At 41.5% G+C, this 26,702-nt stretch overlaps 2 protein-coding genes across 2 annotated transcripts; one reads left to right on the top strand and one right to left on the bottom strand.

The window, feature by feature from the left end:
- The first annotated feature begins 995 nt into the window (after positions 1 to 995).
- On the top strand, positions 996 to 6,048 carry LOC115812301 (CCN family member 1-like). Its single transcript, XM_030774784.1, has 5 exons — positions 996 to 1,030; positions 3,964 to 4,244; positions 4,375 to 4,707; positions 5,127 to 5,332; positions 5,746 to 6,048. The coding sequence occupies exons 1-5, from the start codon at positions 996 to 998 to the stop codon at positions 6,046 to 6,048; spliced, it is 1,158 nt and encodes a 385-aa protein (XP_030630644.1).
- A 5,862-nt stretch (positions 6,049 to 11,910) lies between these two features.
- Positions 11,911 to 21,888, bottom strand: LOC115811965 (outer dense fiber protein 2-like). Its single transcript, XM_030774410.1, has 18 exons — positions 21,796 to 21,888; positions 21,345 to 21,448; positions 20,895 to 21,046; positions 20,467 to 20,596; positions 20,221 to 20,346; positions 20,027 to 20,101; positions 19,384 to 19,455; positions 18,256 to 18,372; positions 17,885 to 18,070; positions 17,341 to 17,450; positions 16,849 to 16,984; positions 15,863 to 15,973; positions 15,381 to 15,485; positions 14,152 to 14,310; positions 13,641 to 13,741; positions 13,105 to 13,267; positions 12,468 to 12,593; positions 11,911 to 12,100 (listed from the first exon to the last, which is right to left on the bottom strand). The coding sequence occupies exons 2-18, from the start codon at positions 21,384 to 21,386 to the stop codon at positions 11,930 to 11,932; spliced, it is 2,082 nt and encodes a 693-aa protein (XP_030630270.1). The 5' UTR covers positions 21,387 to 21,448; positions 21,796 to 21,888; the 3' UTR covers positions 11,911 to 11,929.
- Positions 21,889 to 26,702: the final 4,814 nt, after the last annotated feature.

Below are 26,702 nucleotides of genomic sequence, written 5' to 3'. Positions count from 1 at the left end.
ACAGCGTACTCAAGCACCTGTGCATGTGTTTGGCCCTTTCTCTCAGTGGACAGCAAAAAAAGTGATACGTTTGAGTCATAAGTGCCTCAGACTCCACTTTGGTTTCTGATGATAATGTTGATGAGGATGATGATGGAATTAGAACTTTGCAGTGCGGACTGTGAGCAGTAGTGCACATGGTAATTATGAAGTGGTAATTATAAATAGAGAAAAGACCCAATGAAAATGAGCTTAAGACTTTGAAATTTGTGCTGTCATCCACACAGCATGACTGTGCGATGATGTAAGGCTAGATGAATCTGTTGATTCATATTTTGTGGGGTCTCTTTGGGGAAGGGGTGAAGTGTGAAGCACTCGGATTTGGACTCTGTTTTTTATGGCATTTGGCGTTTCTCCTCTCAGGGCTATTATGGAGTGAGATGATGGAAGTCATAAAAACACTGGTTAGGTAACAGATGAACTCTCTCACATCAGATCTGTTTTTTCCAATTTAGTGTTACAAAACCAAACACTGTCACAGACTGATGGATGTCAGTTCGGCTATAGAGAGTCATTCAATGTGTTTACTTCTATTCAAGCATGTTTTCGAATCTGATCGTGAGGATGCACCTGCTCTGCTGCTTTCCATTCCAGATGAGCCCTGTTCAGTTCTGTTTGTGTGTCTTCTCTGGCACCAATAGTCTGTTTAAGTCAATTTCTATTGTGTGGTGTCATTCTGCAGGCGTAAAATGTATTGGGACGGAAGGTCCTAATGATGGCTACATTGCACCACCAGCAAATCTGCATAGGGCTCTTCTAGAAAGATTTCTCATTTACCAAGTCGGAGAAGAAGGCTCAGAATTGGGTAACGAGAACTCATGGAGCACTGGAACGTTTGAATCGCGAGTACCGGTCACACAAATGTTCTGGCGTGTAAGGCTACCAATTTCCAGTCTTTGTCAAACAGGAAATTTCTCTCACAAGCGATAAACAGTCTCTCTACTTTTATGTAGCAGATGACACAGACCAACATTCCAAAGCGGATGGAGAGGTGAGAAAGGAAAAAAAAACAAAACAGCACATTCCATGGATAGATATAGAATAACCGACTCTACAGGATGTTCATCACAGGTTCTCAGAGGAGAGATCAGGGTTCACTCAACCTAAACACCTGTACATACAAGATACTCATGGAGAAAATTTCCCAGACCATGTTGCACTTGGCATAGTCTGTCTCACCAAATTCTCAGCGTCTGGAAAAGTTTCTGGCTTGTGCATGTCGAGACAGCAGCCATGATGAATCACTGAAGATGAAAGAGGAATTGTAACAAAAAATAAAAACCTTCATTGATCTTGTATTTTCACAGGATAACTGTTCAGATCTTGAGCAAGGCAGCATTTAGCAGACACGTTAAAGCTGGTTTTCTTTGGGTTCAAGGACCTAAGGGTTTGGTCAAATCAGCAAATAAGTTAAATGGAGTGTGATTGCGCTGGGCTGGTGCAAAAATGCGCTGTCTTGTGGGACCCCAGGACAGGAGAACCACTGCTTTCAGTGTCTGGACACACAACATCACAGATTAACTAACGGCTCAGAGCAGAGAGTGACCTGGGAACTTGACTGAGATTTCTAAGTTTGCGTAAGCAGTGTGGAGACCCCAGACAGACTGAATGTTTTTTTTTTTTTTTTGCTCTGAACTCACACGCGAAAGAAGCCAATATGGTAAAGACATCATTGAGGTGACGTAAAGAGCTGCATTTGTGCTCAGACACACTAGACATACCTAATGTGTGCCACATATGTGAATCTTTTATTCATTCAGAGAGTAACTGAACATGATGAACGTTCATCAGTGGGAAATGGAAGCAGCAGCACACATCAAAAAAAAAAAAAAAAAAAAAATATATATATATATATATATATATATATATATATATATATATATATATATAGGTATGTACATATGTATACAAAATTAAAAAATAGAACATTGAATTCACAGAATACTCTGAAACATGCTGGGGAAAAACAAACAAACAAACAAACACACACATATATGAGGTTGAAAGTGAGAATCTGATATGGTGTTTTCTTGCTGATTCTAATAATACAATGCCATGGCTCAAATGTGGATGACTATAATTTCCATGACATAGACATGTCCATTGACAAATAATCCATACATACTTTAGCGTTGCTTTACACCTCATATCATCCCTATGTTGCTTGTCAAAAGGATTATGGATCATCCCCAATACATTCAATCTATTACAAAATAAGCTTAGCATAGATCTTACAGGATAGACCCACACTGTTACCAAGCAACCAAATACAAGTTTTCCCTGTGTTATAGATAAACATACAGTGTAGGGACAGAAATAGCTGAATGACTGCACATGCGTGGCAGCGGTAAAATGAATGATCATTCTATCACTGAGCTGACAGAGGTGGAAATGATTGTAAACACGCTATGCTCCCCTACTTCTATACTTAATCATTACAAAGCAACCAGACCTGGTTCTATCACTGGTCCTGACTGAGGTACTGACAAATATGTAGCAGTAGTATTCATGACCCTAATTAAACGAGATCTTTAAAGTTGGCCTCTGGACAGTTGACCACTCATCAGAGAGCCAGCCTTCTTTCTGAAGATGATTTCTTTTTAAATATTTTTTTTTTTCATAAAGTAGGGGGGGGGTGTCTGATGAATGACTGATGAAAAATTATATGCCTTTAACAAAGCAGAGTGTATTAAAAATGTGCTGAATATAGTTAGGGATGCCTTGTAAAGCTGCTTTTTTATAACAGTGTACTGGAAGAAAATTCAGCTTCTTCCAGCATGTTCTGACAAGCTTCTCTGATTTGAAGTTGTTGTTTCATATAATCAGTGCTGTGGGGAGTGATGGATGGAAAGTATTTTTGGTGTAATTTATACTGCTCTGTGATGTAGGTATTTCTAATAGTTAATACGCCGTGCAGCCTGAATGGAATGTTCCTATTGGCTATTCCTTAAAGCACATTCCAGCAAGCACAGACGTTTCAGTCTGTCTTCACAGGTCCCAGACTCAAAAAATTCTGTGTTGTCTGAAACTCATAAGGTCCAAAATTCCAGCTGCTCACTCACCCAATCTTTCCCAGATCTCAAAGCTCATTTTTAAAAAACTGGGTTTAAGACAGCAGTGCGTAAAGAAAAGCGACATATTTCAAGTGAAACCAGTGTAAAGAGAGCCTGCAGTGCAATTCTCTCAGAATAATGGAAACAAAACATGGCTGGATACTTATGAGTCACCGGAGAACAGTCTCCAGGAGTTAACTATATGAATAAAGGACTTTGCTTTATCTCACCAAAAAAGAATGTCTGAGCTTTGTGCCTCCCTCTCCATTTATTTCACACACACACACACACACACACACACACACACACACACACACACACACACAAGTGCAATGACATAAGCACACACATACACAACATAAGAAGAATTACAGACTTTTTCCCGATAGAATTTGTGTAGGAAATGTACACTTGAATAGTCAAGAGGAGACTGAAATGGAGACGTAACGGGAGGTGGGGGGGTTGTGAGTCTGCCTGGAAAACGCGCTGTGATGCATTCCTCACATAGCTTCAGAACACTTCACCTCTAAAGCCAAACTCATACGTCAGCTAGCGTCACTATAAAGGGAGACGGACACACTGACAGTTGTTAGAAGGGCTTCACCAGCTCCAGAAGTGAACAGACCAAACTGTGTCTACACGAGAGTTAATCGGATTCTGTTTTCATTGAAAGACGAGCAAACAACTTTAAACATAAACAATGTTTACGCTGTTTTTTGTCCTTTTCACACTTGGGTTTTTCAGTGAGGTAAGTGTTCCTTCACACATATAAAACGAAATACGTCTGAACATTGCAATTTTTTCGACATTGTAATGCGCTATATTTATCAAAGTTAGTCCAATAGCTGTTTTTTTCTCTGTTAAACAAGAGGGACAGTTTACTGTTTTCACTGGTGTGGCTGATTCACTGTTTTTTTCTGTGGTCTTTTTTGCAGGTATTTACCTCACAATGTCCGTCTGAATGTGTGTGTCCTGAAGAACCACCCAGGTGCCCTCTTGGAGTCTCGCAGGTGCTGGACGGATGCGGCTGCTGCAAGGTGTGCGCAAGGCAGCTTAATGAAGATTGTAGCATCAGCGAGCCATGCGACCACATCAAAGGACTAGAGTGTAATTACGGCGCGCGCTTCAGCGCTGGCCACGGCATATGTCGAGGTAAGGAAAAAAATGCTTACTAGTAAGATTCCGTGTCTAATGCCTATGTTTACCTTTCCTGGTCAAATTTGTTGAATCTTTAATTTGGTATTCATTCAAAGTTCTTTGCTTTGCTTCTTTCCTACTTTAGCCAAGTTGGACGGGAGACCCTGCGAATACAATAGTAGGATTTACCAAAATGGAGAAACCTTCCAGCCCAACTGTAAGCACCAGTGTACGTGTATTGATGGAGCAGTGGGTTGCCTGCCGCTGTGCCCTCAGGAGCTGTCCCTGCCCCAGATGGCATGTGCCAATCCGAGGCTGGTAAAAGTGCCAGGCAAGTGCTGTGAGGAGTGGGTCTGCGACTGGAAAGGCAAACCAAAGTCTGGGAAGAAACAAGCTGAAGATGACCAGTCTGAAGACACTCTCACAAACAGGAATGAGCTTGTGCCAATTGTCATGGGAGGATTCAAATCTCTACCAGGTGAGGCACCACTCTGAATTTCAGTACCTTCTTACTAAATATGGTACATGTTGTTGCAGTGTAATTTATATCATGTATTGTTCATGAAAGTTTAATTTGTTTAGCTAAAGGAAACCACTGACCACGGCATTCACCTATTGTCATGTGGTTTTTAGAATCATTTCACCAGTCTCAGAGTCCTGCTGGATTTTGTCCTCTCTCCATCATTTAGAGTTTTTTTTTCCTTACCATAAATAAACTATATAGACATGATTATAAACATATTTACTTCTCAGCCAGTCAGAGACACATGTTGGTTGATGAAAGGAAAACCAGCATGATGACTGGGATGAAAAAACTTGAGCAGTCCTGAGTTGTTTCAGGGATGATCCGATTGTTTTTTTTAACGTCATTGTCCTTTTTTTGTCTCCTCCAATCAGCTTTCAGAGAAGAGCCTGTGGTTCGCATGTTGGACGGCGGCATGCGGTGCATCTCTCACACGTCGCCATGGTCACCCTGCTCAGCGACATGCGGCACTGGAGTTTCTACGCGGCTCTCCAACAACAATAAGGACTGCGCCATGGTGGAAGAGTCTCGCATCTGTGAAGTGCGGCCCTGCAGTCAGTCACCAGCCTCAAACATAAAGGTAAGTCCAGTGCTCCACCGAGAAAGTTAGGACATGGTTTCTTCCACTGTGTCGACTTGAAATCAAGCAGTTAATGATCATTACTGGATACTGTGGAGAACAAATAAATAGCAAAATGCACTTAATGTGTTTATTTGTAAACATAATTACCCATAAAACATGTTGATGTGCACTAAGTCCTACCATCAGAGAAGTGCCTGCTGTAATTTACAAGTGACAGGGAGCTAGTCGTTCTCTGTATAGCTGTTTACCTACTGTAGTGTATAAATCGTTAACTTTAGTCCAATGCTGAGTTCACAAAACTCTAAACTGGATTAACTGCTTGTTAAAGCCATTCTTCTTTGCTTTCATACAAGTACCTCACATGGCGTCTTGGCCTTTGAAGTCTGACTTTTGCTAATCTTTCTCTCCAGAGAGGAAAGAAGTGCATTCGCGTGGAGAAGGGTGAACAGCCTGAGAAGCTGACCTACAATGGCTGCCGCAGTGTCAAGAAATACTGGCCCAAGTACTGCGGTTCCTGTCTGGATGGACGCTGTTGCAGTCCCCAGGAAACAAGGACCCTGCCTGTTCAGTTCCGCTGTGAGGACGGCGAGATGTTCACGAAGAACGTGATGATGATCCAGACGTGCAAGTGTGACCACAACTGTCCCCATAGCAACCCCGTGTTCAATCAGATCTTCAGGCTCTCCAATGACATTCACAAGTTCACAGATTGAGACAAGGCATTGGGTAGCACCTCTGAGACAGCGTTGTGATGTAAAGCGTGTGAAAAGTGTTTGAAAAAAGTCATTTAGCAACAAACAGTCATGGACTTTTAAGACTGGAATGAGAGGCACTGACTGCACAGCTGGGGTTTGGCTCCAGCATTTTTAATATTGTGAATTTTGCTCCATAGTAGTGGAGTGTCATCATTAGCTTCATGATGAAGCACTGTGTATGTGCGTGTGTGTGTGTGTGTGTGTGCGTGCATGTGTGTGTTGAAATTAAATTAGGCATTTATTTTGTTCAGTGGAAAGAAGACATGGGTTCACTTGACCAGTGCAGTTAGCTTAATGCCATTCTACAAAGACATTGCCAGTTTCATTGATATCAATACCGCCTTTTTGACAAAAGCTTTACATTAGGGGGAGTATCACTCAAACAGAGAATAAGGTTTTAATGTATTTATAATGTATTATATTTATGTGTTTTGGCAGCTAATGAATGTGTTTTGTAATAATGATGTCAATATTTTTATAATTATTTATTTATTGGCTCAAATGTTGACTTGTTTATTGTAAACTAAGAAGAATCACCTCTGATTTAAAGTATAACGTATTAAGTAATTCTGTGTCTGTGTTGTAAATAAAGATTTGATTACAAAATCTGTCCGTTTCCTTCAGTGATTTAGGTTAATGTGAAACAAAATAAACAAACAGCAGAGAAATCCAGTCAGTTTGACCCTTACTCTGGTTTCCAGGAAAACACTGAGATTAATTAAAACAACCAAACCTATGTTACAGCCAAGTCTCCCACTGATTTTCACCTGATGTAGGTTTGTTTTTTTGGTGGCAATGAAAGCTAATTAACATCTGAGCTGAGAAAACATCATCGGCTAGGAAAAGGTCAGCTGTTTTTGCGTAGATGTTGTTTATCAAACAAGTACCACCTCAGTGAAAATAATTTATCCCAAAAATTACATAAATGATCATTTCTTTGGAAACCTGGTTTACAATAACACTTACGAACACATAGGCCTGAGCACCATAGCTTAACATCAAACCTTACAAGCACCCCCCCCCCCCCCCATGCTGTTGCATTGTTCCCATGTGAGTTAATTGAGAGCACTGGTTATTTGACACGGCTGAGTGTAACATGGGCCGGTTTACTGAGGGGGGGGGGGGCATGTTTATTATAGCAGGAGAAAAAGTGCTCTGCTCTACGGAGCTCAGGCCATAAACTCTCAGGGGGATACATTACAGTTATGAGCTGTAAATCACAGACAGGAAGTGGGATTAACTGAACACTGACCTCATGCTTATAAAATAAAAGCACACAGATGCTGCCAGTGCCATGCGTACTGGAGAGAACATTTACATAGTCCCACAGGGCCCAGTGCCTCCAGTTCTGTATTTCCACATCTGACCTGAGGGTAGGCACTGTGGAGCTGGACATGTCAACATGACGGGATAGCAAGGTGGGTTTTTTTTGGAGGGGCGGGGCAGCTGGATGGGTGGCTGGGTGGTTGAGTGGTTGATGGGGGGTGGGGGTGGTGTTAAGATATGGTAGAAATTCACTGGCAAGAGGGCATCTCTGGTTCACTGTTGTTGTACAGAGCAGCAGTACCATGCCCTCTAATGGCACATTATCATTTGAGGGAAACCAAAAAAATAAAAACAAAAACATTTATGAACAGATTATGGTGCAGTTGCAGCAGTTCCTTTTTGAGAGACTGATCACAGAAAAAAAAAGAAAACCAAGGGATGAAATGTGAGCCAACGTTTTACGAGACTGATTTTACTACCTCTTTTTAATTATACACTCATTATCCTAAGAGGAAGAAGGAAAAAAAAAAGACCAAAATCTCCCCCTGACTTCTTCACTCAGTCTGACCCTGAGCTCTCGTAAATGTGTGTCCTACAGCTTGCCTGTGAGTGTTTTTTTTTTTTTTTTTTACAACGTTTTCGGCGTTCCAGAACGTTTAACTAAACTCATGGCACGAATGCAGTCTCCACAGTAACCAGAGGGAGAGATGTACAATGATGTCATATGAGTGACACGGCAGTTGCATAGCTCACTGCTTACAGACTCTAATATAAACAGGCATGAGTGAGTCATGTGTTGCTGAAATACTAAAATGGTGACAAACACTTTCAATATCAACTTCACACACTATTTTCACTGTGATGATGGAACACCACAAAACAGTTAACTCCAAAGCCAAGAAAAAAAAATAACCAACTAACTATGGTATGTCAGCTACTGGACATAGCCTCATGGGCTATTTTTAATTGCCAAATGTGACTGAGCAATACAAGGCAAGGCAATGACAAAATGACGTCATTTAATAGGAGGACTTGGATGTAAAAAACTATGTATGTTTCAACAGTAGCTGAGAATGCACTGTTGGGATGCATCGGCATGGACGTAAATGTGAGCTTTTGAATCCTATAAAGCTAAACAAGACATTGCCTTAACCTAGTGCTTGAAATTCACCACAAAACAGCTGCCATTTCATATAATCAACTCCTGACAACAATGAGAGTGATAATTTGTCACTTCCCACTGTGTATGTATCCATTTGTGCAAACGAGCGAGAGTGAGTGAATGATAAAAAGCAAAAGGAATGGTATGCTAGCATGTGTGTGTGTGTGTTATCTCTCTGGGTTCACTATTTAAGGGAGATCATTTCAAACATGCTCCTATCCTATACAAGGCAATCAGTCATGTTTGAGAGTGCTGACCACCACTCTAATGCATGGGTGAATGGCGTGCCATTATTCCTGTATAACTCTATATAGAGCTCAAGGCCATCCAACTGCTCAGAACAACAAATGCTTACTCCAAGGTCATTTTAAGGTTAACAGCCAAATTTAGTTCTATTGACTACAGTGACTAAACAGGGAGAAGAGAGTGACTAATTACAGTAGTTCCTCAGGTGATGGACATAAGGACTGAACCTTCAAGATATGGACTATTCAGGATTTCTGCTTTCTTAAAGCAATACAACTTCTCTCTAGTTATTTATAATGTGATACTATTGCTCCTTTTTTTAACGTTTTTAATTTAAAGTGGTCCAGCGTTTACTGTTTCTACAGTGAAGAAAGTTGATCTTCGCTAAGCAGTGAATTAATGGGTTTCTTATTACAGCCCAATAAATTCAGATTTTGGCTCTCAAGTGAAATGTCATATTCTTCTCATACCCACTAAAAAAAAGAAAAGAAAACAAAGGTTTGACAGTTCCTTACAGACACCATGCATCTCACACATAGACCCTAACTTCCCTTTTAACATTAGCTATTTCACAAAAAACAAAAACAAAAAACCTGTGAACTGTGATGTGTTTGACCAGAACAACAATGTATGTAATCATAATTCCATGTCGTCATTCCACAAAGCCAACCTAAACAGCAGCAAGATGAGAAAGACTGATCCAAGCTCCCACATTGTGCTGAGTTGCGTCAATGAGCCATCACAAATTCTGGCCAAACAGTTTGTGGTAACTAACCATGTGAAATATTTGCCATTCTGCTAACTAATCCATTTTTGCAGGATAACAATCTTGCAAGTGCTTATGATGAAATTAAATTACATATGCCCCTTCAACCATTCCCCCCACCCCAAACAAAAATCCTCATCAAAAATACATCTCAAACTGAATTCATTTGGATATTGGCTCTTTCCACAGAAACTGTTGATCGTGCCTTTTCAAGACGATAGCAGCAACACAAATAAACAAGGCAGATTTGTTTAAAGAGTGAATTTCAGAGCACTGTTTGTTCTAACATGGCTAAGACTAAATCCTTAACAGAGACACTGTAGCTGAGGTAATGGAACAACCCAGTCAAATGTCCTCATTTCACAAGACTACCCCAACCCCAGAGTCAGGCACAAGCATTTAAATGGCAAAAACCTGGAAACGTTTTTCCCCTTCGCTAAGAGAAGCTACATGTGTCCAAGCATTCAGTAGCTGCCATGTTTCCATTCCAGAGTTATCGTATACGCACAAGCTCCAGTGCGGAGGGGGGAAAAATGTAAGTGTCTTGACGCAAAAAACATCAGGCTGTGTTGAATTCCGTCTCAGTGAAAACAATGCTCCATTGTCCCACCCAGTCCGCACTGTCCAAAAAGCTCCAGAGAAGCACATATGTTCTGGGAGCCCACCGTCACATTTCAACTCCTTTTCTGTCAACACCAGGCCAAAGACAAATGTGCAAATGAAAGGTTTGGGAAAAAAAAAAGTAAAGGAGCCTTTTGGAAGAACCCGTAATTGTTTATTATTTCAATCACTTAACACCAACAGCTTCAGGGGGAAAAATACAGTAAAACAAAAGCTACAGACTAAAAGGCAGCCATTTGAAACCAGGAGGAGTAATCAAGAGTATCAATTAAATGACCAGTAAGTCAAATCGTATCCATCATGACTCCTGTCTTAGCGCTTTGATAATTCAAACATAAACTCATGTTCTGAATAATGTTGCAAATACAAAAAGATCATGCTGAATCTCACACCGTCATCCAAAATCTGACAGCGGACCCTGGCCCCAAGTCGTGATAAAGTCAAGGTGCAAGTCAGAGAAAAGACGCAAAACGGACGAAACCGAGACGAAGATTTGCGCACAAAGGACCGGGCACTGACATAGTCATTAAAGTCGAAGACAGGCCAACACACGCTGTAAACATCTTAAAGTAAAGACTCTTTATTATCAAGTCTCCCAGGTTGCTGGGTTGCATGATTTTTTGGAAAGATAGAGCATTATCTGGTTTTGGAGCTGGCTGTTGTTCAATGCCTCTCAGCAGCCTGACGTTTGCGTAATAATTGATTCGGTGCTTGTCTGATGTCCATCGCATTGGCCTTGTAAACATGTCTGATGAATATACGCAATACGGCTCAGCATCCCAGGCTGCGGATGGTATTAATAGACCAGAATTGACAGGTCAATCAATGTATCCCTGGCACACTGAAAAACAACAGTGCCCTTACTTTAACCACAGATCAGACTGTGTTATGCTAAAAGAAACAGGCGAACTATTCAGACCAATGTGACCTCCGAAACATCCACTTCTTCAAAGCCAAAAGACAGAGACCACATTGTTTCATTTAAGACATGGAATACCGGCTGACATTCCTTACAGGAAATAAACCCTTCGCTTAATTGCTGGTCTTTTTTTTTCCTTTCCTGAGATAACCCACAAACTGTTTTCCTAAACAGTACTCAGCTGATATCACGTAGAACATAATCTCTGTAAATAATCATTCATATTCACACAGTTGTAAGTGCATATGTTTTCTTTCTTTGTTTAATGTTCGTTCTTAAGGGGGACCAATGCTTTGTTGAGAAAATGAAACCTTTAAACATTTAAGTCTTTGAATGATTCAGATCACAGCAACGGTCATTATTTAAACAAACCCACTCTCTGCCCAAATCAAAGTGACTACGTTTATATACAACCCACCCACAGCAAATAAAACACTCTTGACCTGAGAAGACACAGGCCAGCTAACTCTGCCAGCAGTGTGTGTGTGTGTGTGTGTTAAAAGAGCTGGGCTACTTTTCCCACCCATGAACATGATATGTGTGAAGGAAATTTGTGATTTTAAAATTAAATTAATTATTTACTGCGCAAAGCAAATAAAAACAAATCATAATAAATAAACTTCAATTCAATTAGAGTTCAATTCAAAGGAACAGTAAAAGTCATGTGTTTACACTAAAACAGCACCAAACACATATTTATGACAAAACATTGTGGAATTCTGATTTTCGAACTGTAAACATATAACAAATAAACATACAAACACAGAAAATCGGACAACCAACTAGTCTGTTTTAAACAGACAAACACACAACATTAAGAATGTAAACACACACATAACTGGACTTCTAAGCACAGATGCTACTTTAAAAAGTAAGAGGACATGTAATCCGATGACAGGCCCTCTTCAAACATGGCGGCATATGAGTTCTTGAGAAAATCCACATAGTTCTGTATGCTCTGTTTGTGGCTCTCTGATTGGTTGAGGCTCAGCTGCAGGTCCCTAAGACGACCCTCATACTGTTTCTCACTCTGTAAGACACACACACAAACACTGTGAGCAGTGGGAGGCTACAGAATGACCTCTGAAGGTCATTCCTCTTTCATAAAGACAGAGCTTCCATAGGCAACAAGAGATGGGTAAAGGACACAGAACAGTCAAGTAAGCATGGATAGCATTCGGAAGGATGGATGGATGGATGGATGGATGGACGGACTATTGAAGTAATGGAGTAATGGATGTGTGAGTAGAGGATGAAGTGATGTGAATGGATGTGTATGGACTGATGGGAGGAGCGAGTGTGTAAAGCTGTAAATGTATGGACAAAGGGAATAAATGATGGATGGATAAGTGAACGGGCAGACGGACAGTCAGACAGAGGGAATGAAGGATACTTACAGTAAGGATGCTTTGGCGGAGCTGTTTCAGCTCGCTCTCCCTCCTGCTCTTCTGGGACTCCAGCTCCAGGATTTTAGCCTGCAGAGCATTCTGTCTGGACAACGCTTTCTCTTTCACCTTACACACCTGAAAGGAAACAACAGAAACAATATCAAATACACACACATATACCGACATGCACAAACACAACACACATATGCACACGTGAGGAAAAACAAATAAATAAAGAAAGAAAATCGCATGTCAGGTCACTTGCAGGGATTAGCAAATCCTGTCTGGTGTGACCCACTCATTTTATTGAGCAACGATGAAGCAGGTCACAGGGTCAAAGGCACGCTGATAATTTATCACAACAAAGCAGTCCACATCAGTGACACGTCACATAGCACATCTACCGTGCCTTTTAAAGGAGCAGAGTTGGCTTGTTTCTGCCGAGCATCTTCCTGGCCAGCATGAGCGCACACATTCATACAAAAGACCCACTTTAACCCAAGAGATCTTTTAAAAGCGGCAAACGACATTGCTTCGCCTCAAAACAACCCATTTGGGCTTAATGAACCGTGCCGCACCCTGGCAGACTGATAAGTAAGCACATTAAGGGTTTAAGGGGATTTCGGTAGGGCACCACAGCGTGTACCTGCTGTTTAACGTCGGCCAGAGCAGCTTCCAGCTGACGGGCAAGGGCCTGGTTTTCGGCCGAACGTAGCTCCAGTTGTCTGCTGTTGTACTGAAGCGCCTCCTCCTGGCCGGCCAGCTTACGCACCAGCTCCTGATTCTCCGCCTGCAGCTCCTCCATCCGCCTAGAGAACAGGTACGACACTGATTTAGCATGAGGGTCTTGGACTGATAAAGGAGGGTACATGAGTGCAGGCTAAAAGGCACTACACAGTTCTTGCATGGATTTATTCTACAACAAATAACATAGGCCATTAATGAACGGGAAAAAAAAGAGTAAGAAAAAAAAACGTGAGTGCTGTAAGGACTGAGTGGCAGAATTACAGGTATGTGAAGGAACACGTTTGTCCAACATTAACTGAGACGAAAACGCTTTCATTTAAATACGGTTAAGACCGCCAACAAGCTATTTCAATTAGCCGACACAGAACGCTATTTAAACTCCACACATTTCTGATTTTTATGTGAATTTATTTGATTTTATTTTTCTGAACTCACTGCTGAAGAGACTCCACCCTCTTCTGTAGCTGAGAGTTTGCCTCAGTTAAAGAGTCCTTCATCTCCAGAGAGGATTTGAGTCTCTGAGTCCGAGTCTCCATCTACACATCCAAAAAAGAGCAGTTTCAGAATCTCGTTCACACAAACACGGTCCTGTGAGGGGCGTCTCTTTGCCCTCCATCCAGTGTCACTCTAAACAGACCTGTCAGACCTTAACACAGCTGGTCAATCATCTACACTAAAATACAGAGCAAGCTACTCACCCAAACACTCACAAATACCACAACACTGCACAGAGGAGGCAGAGGGAGAGAGAAGGGGAGAGAGCTGCCAAAGCAGGTAGGGTCACATGGGTACCGAATGCCCCCTGATGGGAGGATATGGACAATGCAAACACTCATGCACTCTCTTTCTCTTCAACAAGGGAATTTGAAGTTAAACCATTTGATGGTTACCCTCCATAGCTGCACCACACACACAAACATACACATGCTTGTACACACACACACACCTTCAGCTGCAGCTGCCTGACGCTCTCTGCCTTGTCTGCGCACCTCTGTTCGGAGCGCAGGAGGTTCTCTCGGCAGTCAAGCAGGCTCTGCTCTCTAGCGCTCAGCAGATCAGGGTACAGCTCCAGCTCCAGCACACGCGTCTCTAAATCCCCCCGCGCCTGATGGTGTGTGTGTGTGTGTGTGGGGGGGGGGGGGGGGGGGGGGGGGGGGATGGGGGGTTGCAGAGAGGCAGGTGAGGTTCACATTAAACTTATATCCACCCCTGACCGATGTCTCTCACAGAGTTCAGTTCTAAGGGAACGGCTGTTTCTCAGACATTAAATCAACTGTAAAACACCAAGTCTGTTTATCTGCCGTTACTTTCTTCAACTGCACTGAAAGACGTTCTTTTACAACTAAAGCAAAGGCGTAATGCTTCCTTGCAAATGATGACGTTCATTGAAATGATTCACTTGCGATCAGTGTACGACTGGCAAGATGATTTGCGTGTCAAGTGATTTTTATAATAACACTTTGGTTGAATGTTCTGTTCCACCTGCCATTCACTGAGCCCTGATGGATTAATAATGCCTGTAATAACATCCCTGTTTGGTGTTTGGAGCAGGACTGCAGAATATTGGACTGAGAGTTACTGGATCTTCAGGACTGTGGCACTGTTACAGGCCACAATGGCTGATCCTGAAGGTCAAATGACATTGCTTTGCAGATCATTTCTGGCAGTACACTTACAAAAGACCGTTCATAACTTGTTGTTGTTGTTGTTGTTTTATTTTAAAGAAACCTCTTTGTAAAGCTCTGTAACCGATACAGCAGCTGAGACAGTGTGTCTCTGACGTTTCAGAAAAAGAAAAACGCCAACGCCAATGGGCGGAAAAGAACACGAAGTTCTGCTATTCAACAGAGGCATTCTCCTGTGCACATACACTCACACCCAAAATCCCTTACTCAGGCAACTTTCAAAAGAACAGACCTACTGAGAAAACAAAAAAGAACAACTACTGAACACTGGGCTTTATAAATTTTATAAACAAAGCATGGGAAGATAAAAATCCACCCATCCCAGTTTTACTTTTCCTTCAGGGTTTTTTTTCACCCCACAGTGAATATGTGGTCGAAGTGTTCTACATAAAACATACATGATAAACACACACACACGTACAAAAAAAAAAAAAAAAAAACTTCTCCAAATGCAACTTTGTAGTTGCATTTAAGGAAGCAGTGGCGTTACCTTGGCAACTTCAGCATCCTTCCCCTCTCTGGTTTTCTCTGTCTCTCTGAGAACTCTCTCCAGTTCTATTTTCACCCCTGTGACCTCCGCCTGCAGTTGTGCCACCTAAAAGAGAACCGGTTTAAAACAGAGAACTCATTTAAAACAGTTAAACCGGTTTAAAACAGAGAACCCATTTAAATCAGCTCTGTCACAGGGTTAAAGATACTCAACACAAGCCCTCACAGCTGAGAAACTTCTCCTTCTTTTTTTTTTTTTTATTTTGGTAAAGAAACACGTATTGAAAATTTGACAAAAGATATGTTGTGTGGGAACAAATTATGATTATTGAAATAAAGACTGCATAAACATTTTATAAGACTGAGTGGATGATCTAAAGGTTAACTCAAAGGTGTGAACAGATTACCACTAAGATCACAACTTGAGCTTCATTCTTACACTGCTACGTGGGCATGTGTATGTGTATATGTGTTTTTTCCTACCTTGCTTTCATACTCTTCAACCTGACATTTCCTTTCCTGTGCAAGTGCACTGTGCTCTTGCAGCTCTGAATGCATGTGCTGTATCCTTTCCTCCAGATCAGCTGTGGAGGCCTGTAATGGGGGTAAAAGAAAATAAAACTAAAGCTTACCCAAAACCCACACACATACAGAAAGTCATACTTTAGTACACGCGCATGTGTGTTTTTGTGTGTCTGTCTGCTTGTGTGTGTGTGTTTCAGTGTGTGTGTATGGGCCATCCCAGTCTAGAAAGGTCAGTTTCCTGTATTGTGGTGAGTGCCTACTGAGGTGCAGCCCCCGTCCCTAACCAGATGGATGAGGGGTTTGAGCACATGGTCACTGAATACATGGAGTCAGTCACTGTTTCTCTTAACCTGCCAGCTCTGCTAGCCACTCTCTGGGAACACAGCACATGTGTAGGCCTGCACAGTTTCACTGTTTCCTTAGATCCACCTGAAGATTCTTCTACAGGTAAATACTGAGAGTCACTGAAGCACCATGACTGACAGATGACCCCGTATGATTGACCCTCCGATAACACAGCCGGTTGTGTTGTTTACACGTAACCGCGTTCCCTGCTATCAATTCAGTGCAGCCGCTGAGAACGGCGAGATTAAATTGAGATCACCGCCCCATGGAGAATGAATCCACTTTTTAAGTTAACGTGTGACGTCAACGCACTGAGTCAAAAGATTTTCTCATTCTTTGAATGATATTACAGAAAAGAAAAGAGCAGGGGCAAGCTGGGACTACTGCAGACTTAAAAGCCTTTGTCAGATGGGAGGATGTGGGACGGGCAGGTGGACAGGTGCTCACTCGTCTGTTCGCTCACTCACTCATTCACTCTCATCGTTCTACTCTTTTAATGTACTCTATGTTCATCCTCACACTCCGAAATAAACCCTCTGAAATTCTCCCTATAACATCAAAGCATACGGTTCAGTCGCTCGCCAAACAAATAACGGTACCTTGAGCGTGGCGTTTTCAAGGGCGAGTTCTCCGTTCTCAGTGTTGAGTTTCTCCACTTTCTGAAGGAGCATTTCACTAGCAGCACTCGCCTTTTCTCTCTCTCTTTGCAGCTCTGCCGTCATCACAGCCACCTGACTACAACACCATAATCAACAGAAGAGAGATAACCCCCCCCCCCAAAAAAGGTCCGTGTTGTTATGGTAAAACCAAATGTGGAATATTTATAACAGTGACTGAAAACGTATCTTTTAAGAGCTTTGTTTCTGAGCTCAAACTAACCCACAACTAATACCAAATACTTAAACTGACTACAGTTTCCAAACATTATTATCACTGTCACTTTTTGTGGGAAGTGTTCTATACTTGGTGGGGACATACTACTAGTTTTTATCTACTGAACACGAATTCACTTCTTGTAAGATGCTCAGTATAAGAGTGTCTGCTAAATAAACAAAACCATAATTGTAATTGTAATTGTAATTGTGTCTCACTCTTTAAGACTTGCTATTTCTGTCTCAAGCTGAGCCCTCTCTTCTGCTGCCTTCTCCTGTTGGGACCTCCAAATGTCTCCCTCTGCTCTGGCCTCAGCAAGCTTTACATCCTGCAAATACACACACAAATAAACATACACACAAACACATGCAAGCGCACACACACACACACACACACACACACACACACACACTGTATCACACTGATGACTACACTTCTGAGGCTAATTAATAAAAAAAAAAAAAAATCAACTGCATTTTGAATGAAGAGATTCATTCAATGAATGAAGCAAACATAATGGAATTTCATCCAGGGCTGGTGATTGAACCAAGCAATGAAAGTAAAACTGGGAAAACATATTACCAGCTGCATGTATTACTGTGTATTTACTTGTTAGGACCACCTCTATGTTTCCCCGAAACAGTAGTTTAAAACGAATTTACAAGCTCTGGCAGTCTGCAGTTACTGCTGAAACAGAGACGCTACACACGCATACACATGCACACGCACACAGATGCTGTCAGTGATCACATATAGCAGTACCTTTTCTCTCAGTTGCTCATAACATCTCTCTACAGCGGCCTCAAACTTCTCGGCTCTGTGTTTCTGGGCTCGCGTGGCCTTCTTCAGAGCCTCCTTCTCCTGGGAGGCCTTTTCAGATGCTGCCGCCAACTGACTCTTCAGCTCCTCCACCTCCAGCTTCTGATGAGCTACAGCTCTCTCTAAAGCCTGACAGAGAGAGAGAGAGACAGAGAGAGAGAGAGAGAGAGAGAGAGAGAGAGAGAGAGAGACTGCTGAATAAATGAGAGCGCAAGAGAGAGAGAGAGAGAGAGAGAGAGAGCTAGAGAACTTTGACTTTTAAAACTTAGAAGGGGTCTGGTTTAGGTGCTATGGAGGCGTTTGAGGGAGCGTACTCTGAGTTGGACCGTCAGTCGGTTGTTCTCCCCCTCCTTACTGCGGAGCTGACTCTGGAGGTGTGCACGAGTGGCATCTACAGACCTGGAAAACTGCACCACGGACTCCGCATTCTCCTGTCATGTTCACAGAACAAAGCTTAGAATATACAGCCAGCAGACAACATAAGCTAAACAAGCAATACACAACAATGTAACAACTGAAGAAAAGAAGAAATAAAGAGCTTGGGGGGGGGCAGCCCTCAGTACAGCTTCAGTGTTTCTTGGCAAAGTATCATGAACTGTTTCTAGTTAAATGTTTTGAACTGTTTAATAATAACGGAAACTAAAGTGTGAATCTAAATCAGCTTGAAACTTGTGACTGCTGTTCACTTGCCGATAAAGATTTTCCTGGCTTAGGTTGCTACGGCGTTACTAATAACTTTACTCAACTTCAGAGGCCACATGTTTAAGTCTTCATGTTAAAATATCTTTTACATCAATGAATATAACTATAGTATATTTAAAACAAATTGACAGTGAAACCTGTGAAGTCCTTATATGGATGGGCTGTGATACTTACCATCATTCTTCAGAGTTTCTATTATTTTGTTAATCCCCTGTCTTTTTAACAAAGTCTTTTATCCAGAACCACTGACTGACAAAGCTATCCAGTTTGGATCGATGGCCACGTTTATGCTAATGTTAGTATTCCAGCTCTCACATGATTCTGAATATCAGTCTAATTAAGTGCTTCATTAGGCTCATATCCAACCTAGGCAGTATCAGTTCTCTACCACAAAATGACTCAATATGAAACCACTTATTCCAATAATCATAACTGAAATAACCGTTCCAAACCTCAGTGGTCAAAGGATCTTTCATGTATGGATTAGATTTCTCATCTCATAATGACTAGTTCATCAATAACCACCTTTTCCTGTTTGTTTAAGACATCTCTGGCAGTATCAGATCATTTAGAGATGTTTATACAGATAACACATTGCTAAACAACAACTTTAAACTGAAATAGCATCTAAAGAGGAATTGACAAAGTTTCAGTTCACTATATTCTATTTCTGGATGCAAGCCATATTTAGACACATTGAGCATGTGTGAAATATTGTGTAAGAATATCGCTTGACTTACCATCTCTCTCTTCCTTAAAGCCATGAGTTCCTCTATTCTTCTGTCTTTTTCACTCAAAGTGGATTTTAAATGCTATGCAAAAACACGAGTCGAGACAAAAAAGAAAACGGAATATGTAGCATACCATTTTTATTATTGCTCTACTGTCTTTGTTTTTGCAACCAAGGACTAAAAAATAGCCCTTGTATTATATTTGAGACATCAAAAGTTAGAGGCAGTAGTGACATCTGCAGGACAACAAGTAAAATGCAGGCGAAAATCTGTGCAAGTAATGTGATTTTTTGGGGGGGAAAGGGGGCTTAATTATAAAAACAATATGCTTTGCATAATAGTTCAGGAATGAAAGAACTGCATAGAAATGTCTGAGGATGAGTCATAGCTTTGAAATAGACTGGGTGGGATTCAGTAAGTCTGAAAATAATAAGCAGAATTTTTTCTGATGCTACAGGATGTGAGGAGTGACCATTCAGCAGGGTCTAATTTGGGGGAAATGGCAACAGTCAGGCATAGCGAACGTTTATAAGATATAAAATGGGATTTTAACTCAGTGTAATCTATTAATCTGAGATTACTGTAAATCTGATCGTGTAACGCTGGAGTCTTGAAGTCTTTGGTGGTAGTATCAAGCACTTCTATAGCTTACCTGGTTTTCACTTTCAGTCTGAGTTAGTCTCTTTAGCAAAATGTCAATTTGTTTGCCTGTCTCAAGTCGAGATGCCTGAAAAAAAAATTGGGAGGGGGGTAAGGAATTTTTGTCAGAAAGTCGCAGTCATGTTCACGTTGCACATCCTGTGTGTCTGATAAATCAAACTGACTGTCGCCAGATGAATCTCTGACCTCTTTATCCTGGAAATCCTTCAGCTGCTGACGGACTGCAGCATTGATGCGTTTGAACATGTCCAGTTTTTCCAGTAGCATGCCCCTCTGTCTCGACAACCGACCATCACCGGAACACCTGGACTCCTTTCAGTCAGGAAAAAAATTAGGGTAGAATTAGTAAAGGTAGGAATCTTACCCCTTTGATTTTTACTGGAGACAAATTTTTAACATTAGGTCTGAGAACAGATGACTATGTTCACATACAACCAAACTGTCGTCCAGCGTGTCCTTGAATGACACCAGTTGAATGGCTGCGGCATTTGCTGCAGTTTCTGCTTCGATTAATGTCTTCAATAGCAGCCTCTTATCCGTGATCACAAAGTCCTCAAAGACACTGTGTGTGTGTGTGTGTGTGTGTGTGTGTGTGTGTGTGTGTATGAGAGAGAGAGAGAGAGAGAGAGAGAGAGATAACTGTACTTCAAAACCAACGATGTTCATCCCCATCAAATCTGTGCCCATGGGAAATTATTCATCTTGAACAGATAACCTGTTGCTTTTTTTTTCATCTCTGCTAATGTGTACAGACACAGTGTTATTAACTGCAGCTGGTTGTGGAGGACAGAGACGAAGGAATACCTTGTCCTGTATAAAATGCTGTAGTCTGAATGTGTGGATGCCTTGCTCTGCCCTACCTTCCTCTGTCCTCTGAGGTTCTGCAGTACAGGCTGGCATGAGACCTGTCCCCATTGCCAGCCTCCGAAACATCATTTCGACCTGTCCTGGAACCAAGCAGGGAATCCTCATTGGCATCTGCAGGGGATGATGTTCTGATCCTCCCGGAAGGCTACAGAGCAGATGACAGTGATCCTCATATGAAGTGAGTGATAATTATCATCAGTATGGTAAAGGGGTACACAAAATATCATTAACTTCATCTCACATACAGAAAATTGGAGACAAAATGGATAATCACTATTATGATGACAATTTCCAGGAAATTTAATGATACAGATTAAGATTCTAAAAACTACTCAGAGTACAGTATTGTATTGTACCATACAGTACAATGCAGTACAGTACAGTATAAATGTGGGGTGGAGTTCGCATTTTCCCTGTGTGTGGTTCTAAGACATCGTGACAACCTCAGTGAGACTGTCCTCAAAGTGGTCTGGCTGCTCCATCATCTGTTCCTTAGCCTCCTGAAGTAATGTCGTCGTTTTGTTTTCTTGAGACCTCTGTCGAGTTGCTGTCAGAATAAAAATAATCCGACGAAAAGCAGCATATGAGCACCGGCACGGGTCGTGTGGAAACATTCAATAACCATCATTATAGTGTAACGATAAACTTAACAGTTAGATCTTCGAAAGTTTATCTTTCCTTATTCCCTCCCGCCCTCCCCTCTTTGTCTCTGTTGGTTAATGCCAAGATCCGATACAACATTTCAGTTACTGATGTTCATCTATGATAAATTTAGAGCTACTTCACGACTGCTGTGAGCGTTTAACTACAAGACATTGCAAAACTGACCTTAGTAAAGTTAGATATATGGAAAATAAAAACTCATTTTGGCGAGGCGTAAAACTGCTTATTCACCTCTTGCCCTTGTATAGCAGGGTAATGTTTAGATTCAGTTGCCAGCGACACTAACGCAAGTACGCCTCCATCCTGCAACAAACAGCACTGACATTTGTCGCTCGTGACATGTAATTCCACCTTCAGTGATTGTTTCCTTCGCTGAGATGACTTATAAATTCAGTTACCCAACGAAACTTCCCGCAGCTCTAGCGTGAATAATCTAGTGAGGAAAAGCAAACTCAAAATAAAATCAATCGTGCAGTGTGGAACTGACCGATTTACAGTAATACTAACATTAGACAACCCGTGTTACATTAGCTATTAGCTACCTTGCAACCTCAAAGAGCAAAGCAATTTGCTCAATCCGTTTACCAGGCTCGCATCTGTGCCAACACAGTTGTCACTGACTAAAGATAACTTCGGCTGTTCATCCGTCTGTCAACACAGCAACGAAGTAACGACCCTGCAAATACTGAGCATTAAAAGTAAAAAAAAAAGTGTCTGGAATTCCATAAATAGCCAGGTTGTTTTTATTACGCGATGTTTAGGCTGCCTAACTCCACATTTTGCTGCAGCTCCAAAGTGACGTATTTATGTTTCATTGGTCGATTTAAAACGCTTCTTTTTGCCCTCTTGTCTTTTATTGGTTGTAGACATAAAGCAACACCGGAGAAGTAACTGAAAACAAAAGCTGTCATTTGGCCGTCAAGAGTGACGTGACATGGGAGCTTCAAAACCTGCTGCCAGCATTCTTTTTTTTTTTTGCATGGAGTAGCTTTGTCTACCTAAATATAATACAACAGAAGGCAAGTAATAGCTGTCATACTTTATCGATTCTAACACAGGGGTTCGGTTGAGAAACCTACCATATTCTTTGTTTTCTGTGGTGAACTCTCTAGCACGAGCCGAAGACGTGGCTCCACGAAAGTGACGAGTAGTTGTATCCCATATTCCTGATTTATATGCGTCAGAGCAATCAACTTTGAATCAACATGGATGTTTTTTCGCTGGATGAAGAACTTATTTGCGCTGTGTGTCGCGACATATTCGTTGAACCAGTGACACTGCCTTGTGGTCACAATTATTGTGAAGATTGTGTGAATAAGCTGAAACGGTCCTTGAGAGACACAGAGGATGGTGAAGTGTTGACTGGATACTACACTTGTCCATTATGCTTGTCTCCTTGCGATTCTAGAATTGAATTGAAGAAGAACGTTGTACTGCATAATATAATCGAGAAATATCAGCAAAGGCGTGCGAGTAGTATCGACTGCAGTGTTTGTAAAGGCCAACAGAAACTTGCTGCCGAGAAGGTTTGCCTAAACTGCGAGGAGTCCTATTGCACTCTGCATATTATGCCTCACTTGGAGAATAACACCCTCCGCCAGCACTTTCTGGTTGACCCGATAGGCAACATTGGTCGACTCTGTAAGGAGCACGGAAAAGAGCTTGAGCTGTATTGTAAGACGTGCGGGATTGCTCTTTGCGTTTACTGCATGCTTCCCGCAGAAGCCAAACATCTGAACGGACACAGTGTGGTGAAGCTGTCAGACGCCCTTGCAGACTTAAAGGTACAACTGTATCAATATCACACATATTTACACCAATGGAGCAAAGTGAATGTTGCTCTTGGCACTTATATATTGGTGATTGACCGACGTACCTCTGTTGTGAAAATGTAAAATGCCCTTTCGTCAGAGCAGTATCACTCTTGGATAGACACCCTTTCTTTTCTTTTTTCAATGTTCAGGTAGACTGTCAGGCTAAACTTCGCACCATTCAAGACAGCTTGTCTGACGTCACTGATAGTCTTGCAAAGCTTGAAGAGGCCTCTTCTCTCTCAAAGGTATATGACTGATTCAGGCTATGGCCATGACTGTCATCACTGTAACTATCTTTATAACAGGAGTACGTCATGATAGTTTAACAAATTAAATTTTAATGAATAGAATGTAGACTCAAGTTCTTTTCTACATCTTTCCTAATCATACATGCATTTATTACAATTTTATTTTGGCTCACTAACTCTATTTTGGTACACGCGGACACACATACACAGGAGAGGCTGGAGAGACAGCAACAACAACACACAGCGTTCCTGAGCAGGATCAAGATGTTCTTGGACTTTGAGGAGAAGGCTTGGAAGCAACGTTTCTCTGTGGACCTAGTGCAGGAGAACCGCAATGTGCAGCACCAGGCAGAGAGACTGAAGAGACTGAAGGGGAGGCTAGTGCATGCACAGGAAGCCCTACTGACTGGCCTGAGTGTGAACAACCCTCTGATGCTACTACAGGTAAACTTATGGATGTTGACATGCAACCACTGGGAAATGTAGTTTTTTACAGGAGAGCTAATGGAAGGAGTTGTGTTGTACTGCTGAGGGATTCAGGTGTCCAAGCCTAGGGCAGATATTGGTCTTACTCATGTTTTTCTTCACATTTATAAACATTTTCACCATGGACTTAGGTCTTTTATGACCAGCATCCAGGTTAAAAGCCTAATCATCTCCTTTTAATAAAAATGTACAGGCTATTACCTAAGAACTGCTTCATCAGGCACAATATCCTATTGAACATCTCACTCCTTTAATCATAGGGTGACTCATAAAGCTTGTCAAACAGAGTGAGACTGTAAGAGTTAGGATTTGGAATGTACTCCTTAAGATCAAACAAGCATTCAGGCAATTGTGCATAAAGTGTATTGTGTGTTCAAACACTGGTCATCAGCAATGGGAATTTGTCATATGTTCATTCCACTATTGCTGTCTTCATTTTCATTCTTAATCTGAATATGTAAAGTAAGAGACAGTCAATATAAGATCAATGCTATTCTCAGTTCTCTCCCATAATAGCAAATCCCAGTGTCTTTGAGGGAAAAATAATGAGATGCTAAACAGCTGTAATGAGGAAATAATGTTCTATATTTTTAATCTTCTTTTAAAGCTACTGAGTCAATAATGGTAGTCTACATCTTAAGTTAGACTTAATAAACATTTGAAAATTATTTTACTGTTAATTCTGTTTTGTTTTGTTTTGTTTTGTTTTTTTACTTGACAGACTGTAAAAAATACTGACTGGTAAGTGATTAGTGAATGAGATTAGCTTGTGCATGGATGCTGCCAAAGGTCATTGGTAAAGGTCATAGGTCATTGGGCTTGTGCTGTTTTTCCACTGTGTGCGGTGACACCATATCCATTTCTGAAAGAAGCACTAACAATCCTGAGCTAACGTCTCTTGGCTTTAACTGCCCTGTGACAAATCAATGCTGGTGTTTCACTAATGTCCTGCCAGAATTCATATTCAGAATTAATATTCAGAATTCATATTTCAAACCGGTTTACGTCTTTGTTGTCTCTTTTTTTCAGGGCTGACTTGTATGACGGAGAGGCCTGCAAGTGCCACATACAGGAGGTCACTAACTGGAGGGGACCCAAACCTATAACCTCAACTAACATCTCTCCATTTTTCCAGATTTTCAGCAAAATATTTGCCGGTACATGCCTCTAATGGAACTGTTGTGGTCAGCAAATTGTTAAAGAAAAAAAAAAGTTAAAGTTAAAAAAAAAAGTTAAATTCTTTTTGATCATGAAGACACAACAGAACATTCATTTTAATTTGACAAGCATTACTGTTTGCTTGGCAAGGTTCTTGCTTAACGTTGTTTGAACATATCTCTCCATTTGTTTCCTGTTTATTCAACATTCATTCATTTTTACGCACTCAAATATGGATCCCCAAGTCTAATTCTGGTGACCCAGCACAGTTTTGATTGAGCTATTGACAAACATCCTGATGCGAAATCATCCGCTAATCACTGAACATTCAATTTAAGTGTGATAGTATAGAGTTAGAGTGGGTCTGCAGTCCTGTGAATAACTGTAACTGTGAAGACACAACCCTAAAAAAATAGGCATTTCAGTGAAATTTCTCAAACTTTTCAGTGTTGATTTTTCACATGAGCCTACATATGATTGATTTGTTGTCTTGTCCCTGTTTTCAAGATGATATCACATTGAACGCTGCATCTGCACACTCTAGACTTTGTCTAAATGCTGAGCGCAATGCAGTATGGGTAGCGGAGGGCAGTGGGATCACGTCTGGCTCTGTGGACTCTGGGGATCTGATGTGTGTGTTGGGTGATGCAGCGTTCTCCTCTGGTGTTCACAACTGGGAGGTGGATGTGGGCTCCATCCCTGCCTGGTCAGTGGGGATCTCATACGAAGTTACCCACTGCAGAGCTCTCTGTTCTGGTTTAGGTGGTGACGGTCGCTCCTGGGCCCTTAGCTACAACCATGGTCGTCGACAGTTTTGCGCCCAGCATGACTGGTTGCAGTTCTGTTTCTCTCACTCTGACGCCGGCCCCCTGGGCAGGGTTGGAGTCTTCCTGGACGTGGACAGTGGGATCCTGTCCTTCTATAACGTGATCGGCTTAAAGCATCTCTACACATTTTACTGTAACCTCCACTCCCCAGTGTACCCGGTTTTTGGGTTCAGTGGCAAGAGTGTTGGAGGGAGAGCCCAGGAAATGAAAGTAAGAAATGTATTCTTTGCTACGAAAGCAGACATGCTGAGTGGACCATAAAAACAGTGTTCAAGGCTGTTAGTGCCTGTCCTTTTGTGCTTCCAATACAACAACAGTATCATTCAGGCCAACACGAGAGCACCCCCACACCATAAAGACAAGAGTGGAAGATTCATCCATGATCTGATAATGCATGCTCAATCACAGATTTCATGTTTATTTGGGATGTAAATGCACTTAGCACGTTGAAGGTGTGTATATGTTTGCATGAGTTTCAAAGATTCGACATGCACTTTTGCATTGTGGCATTGTCCTAATTTTTGAATTTTCTTTGTGAGTACTAACAAAAAAGCAAGAAAGTTTTTAGGTTTTTGTGTTTCCACATGTTGCCTTTTTCAGTTTAA

Source organism: Chanos chanos, chromosome 5 (genome assembly GCF_902362185.1).
Source record: "Chanos chanos chromosome 5, fChaCha1.1, whole genome shotgun sequence".
Lineage (NCBI taxonomy): Eukaryota > Metazoa > Chordata > Actinopteri > Gonorynchiformes > Chanidae > Chanos > Chanos chanos.
Note: the sequence above shows the minus strand (reverse complement) of the source record. Positions and strands in the feature narration are given on the sequence as shown.

Excerpts from the sequence above, each read along its gene's own strand:
- LOC115812301 (XM_030774784.1), top strand. The coding sequence starts at position 996 with ATGACACAGACCAACATTCCAAAGCGGATGGAGAG. Across the intron at positions 4,245-4,374 it reads TGGCCACGGCATATGTCGAG|CCAAGTTGGACGGGAGACCC; the intron begins GTAAGGAAAAAA and ends TTCCTACTTTAG. Across the intron at positions 4,708-5,126 it reads AGGATTCAAATCTCTACCAG|CTTTCAGAGAAGAGCCTGTG; the intron begins GTGAGGCACCAC and ends TCCTCCAATCAG.
- LOC115811965 (XM_030774410.1), bottom strand. The coding sequence starts at position 21,386 with ATGATGGAGCAGCCAGACCACTTTGAGGACAGTCTCACTGAG. Across the intron at positions 18,071-18,255 it reads GACTGACGGTCCAACTCAGA|GCTTTAGAGAGAGCTGTAGC; the intron begins GTACGCTCCCTC and ends TCTCTCTGTCAG. Across the intron at positions 16,985-17,340 it reads GAAATAGCAAGTCTTAAAGA|TCAGGTGGCTGTGATGACGG; the intron begins GTGAGACACAAT and ends ATGGTGTTGTAG.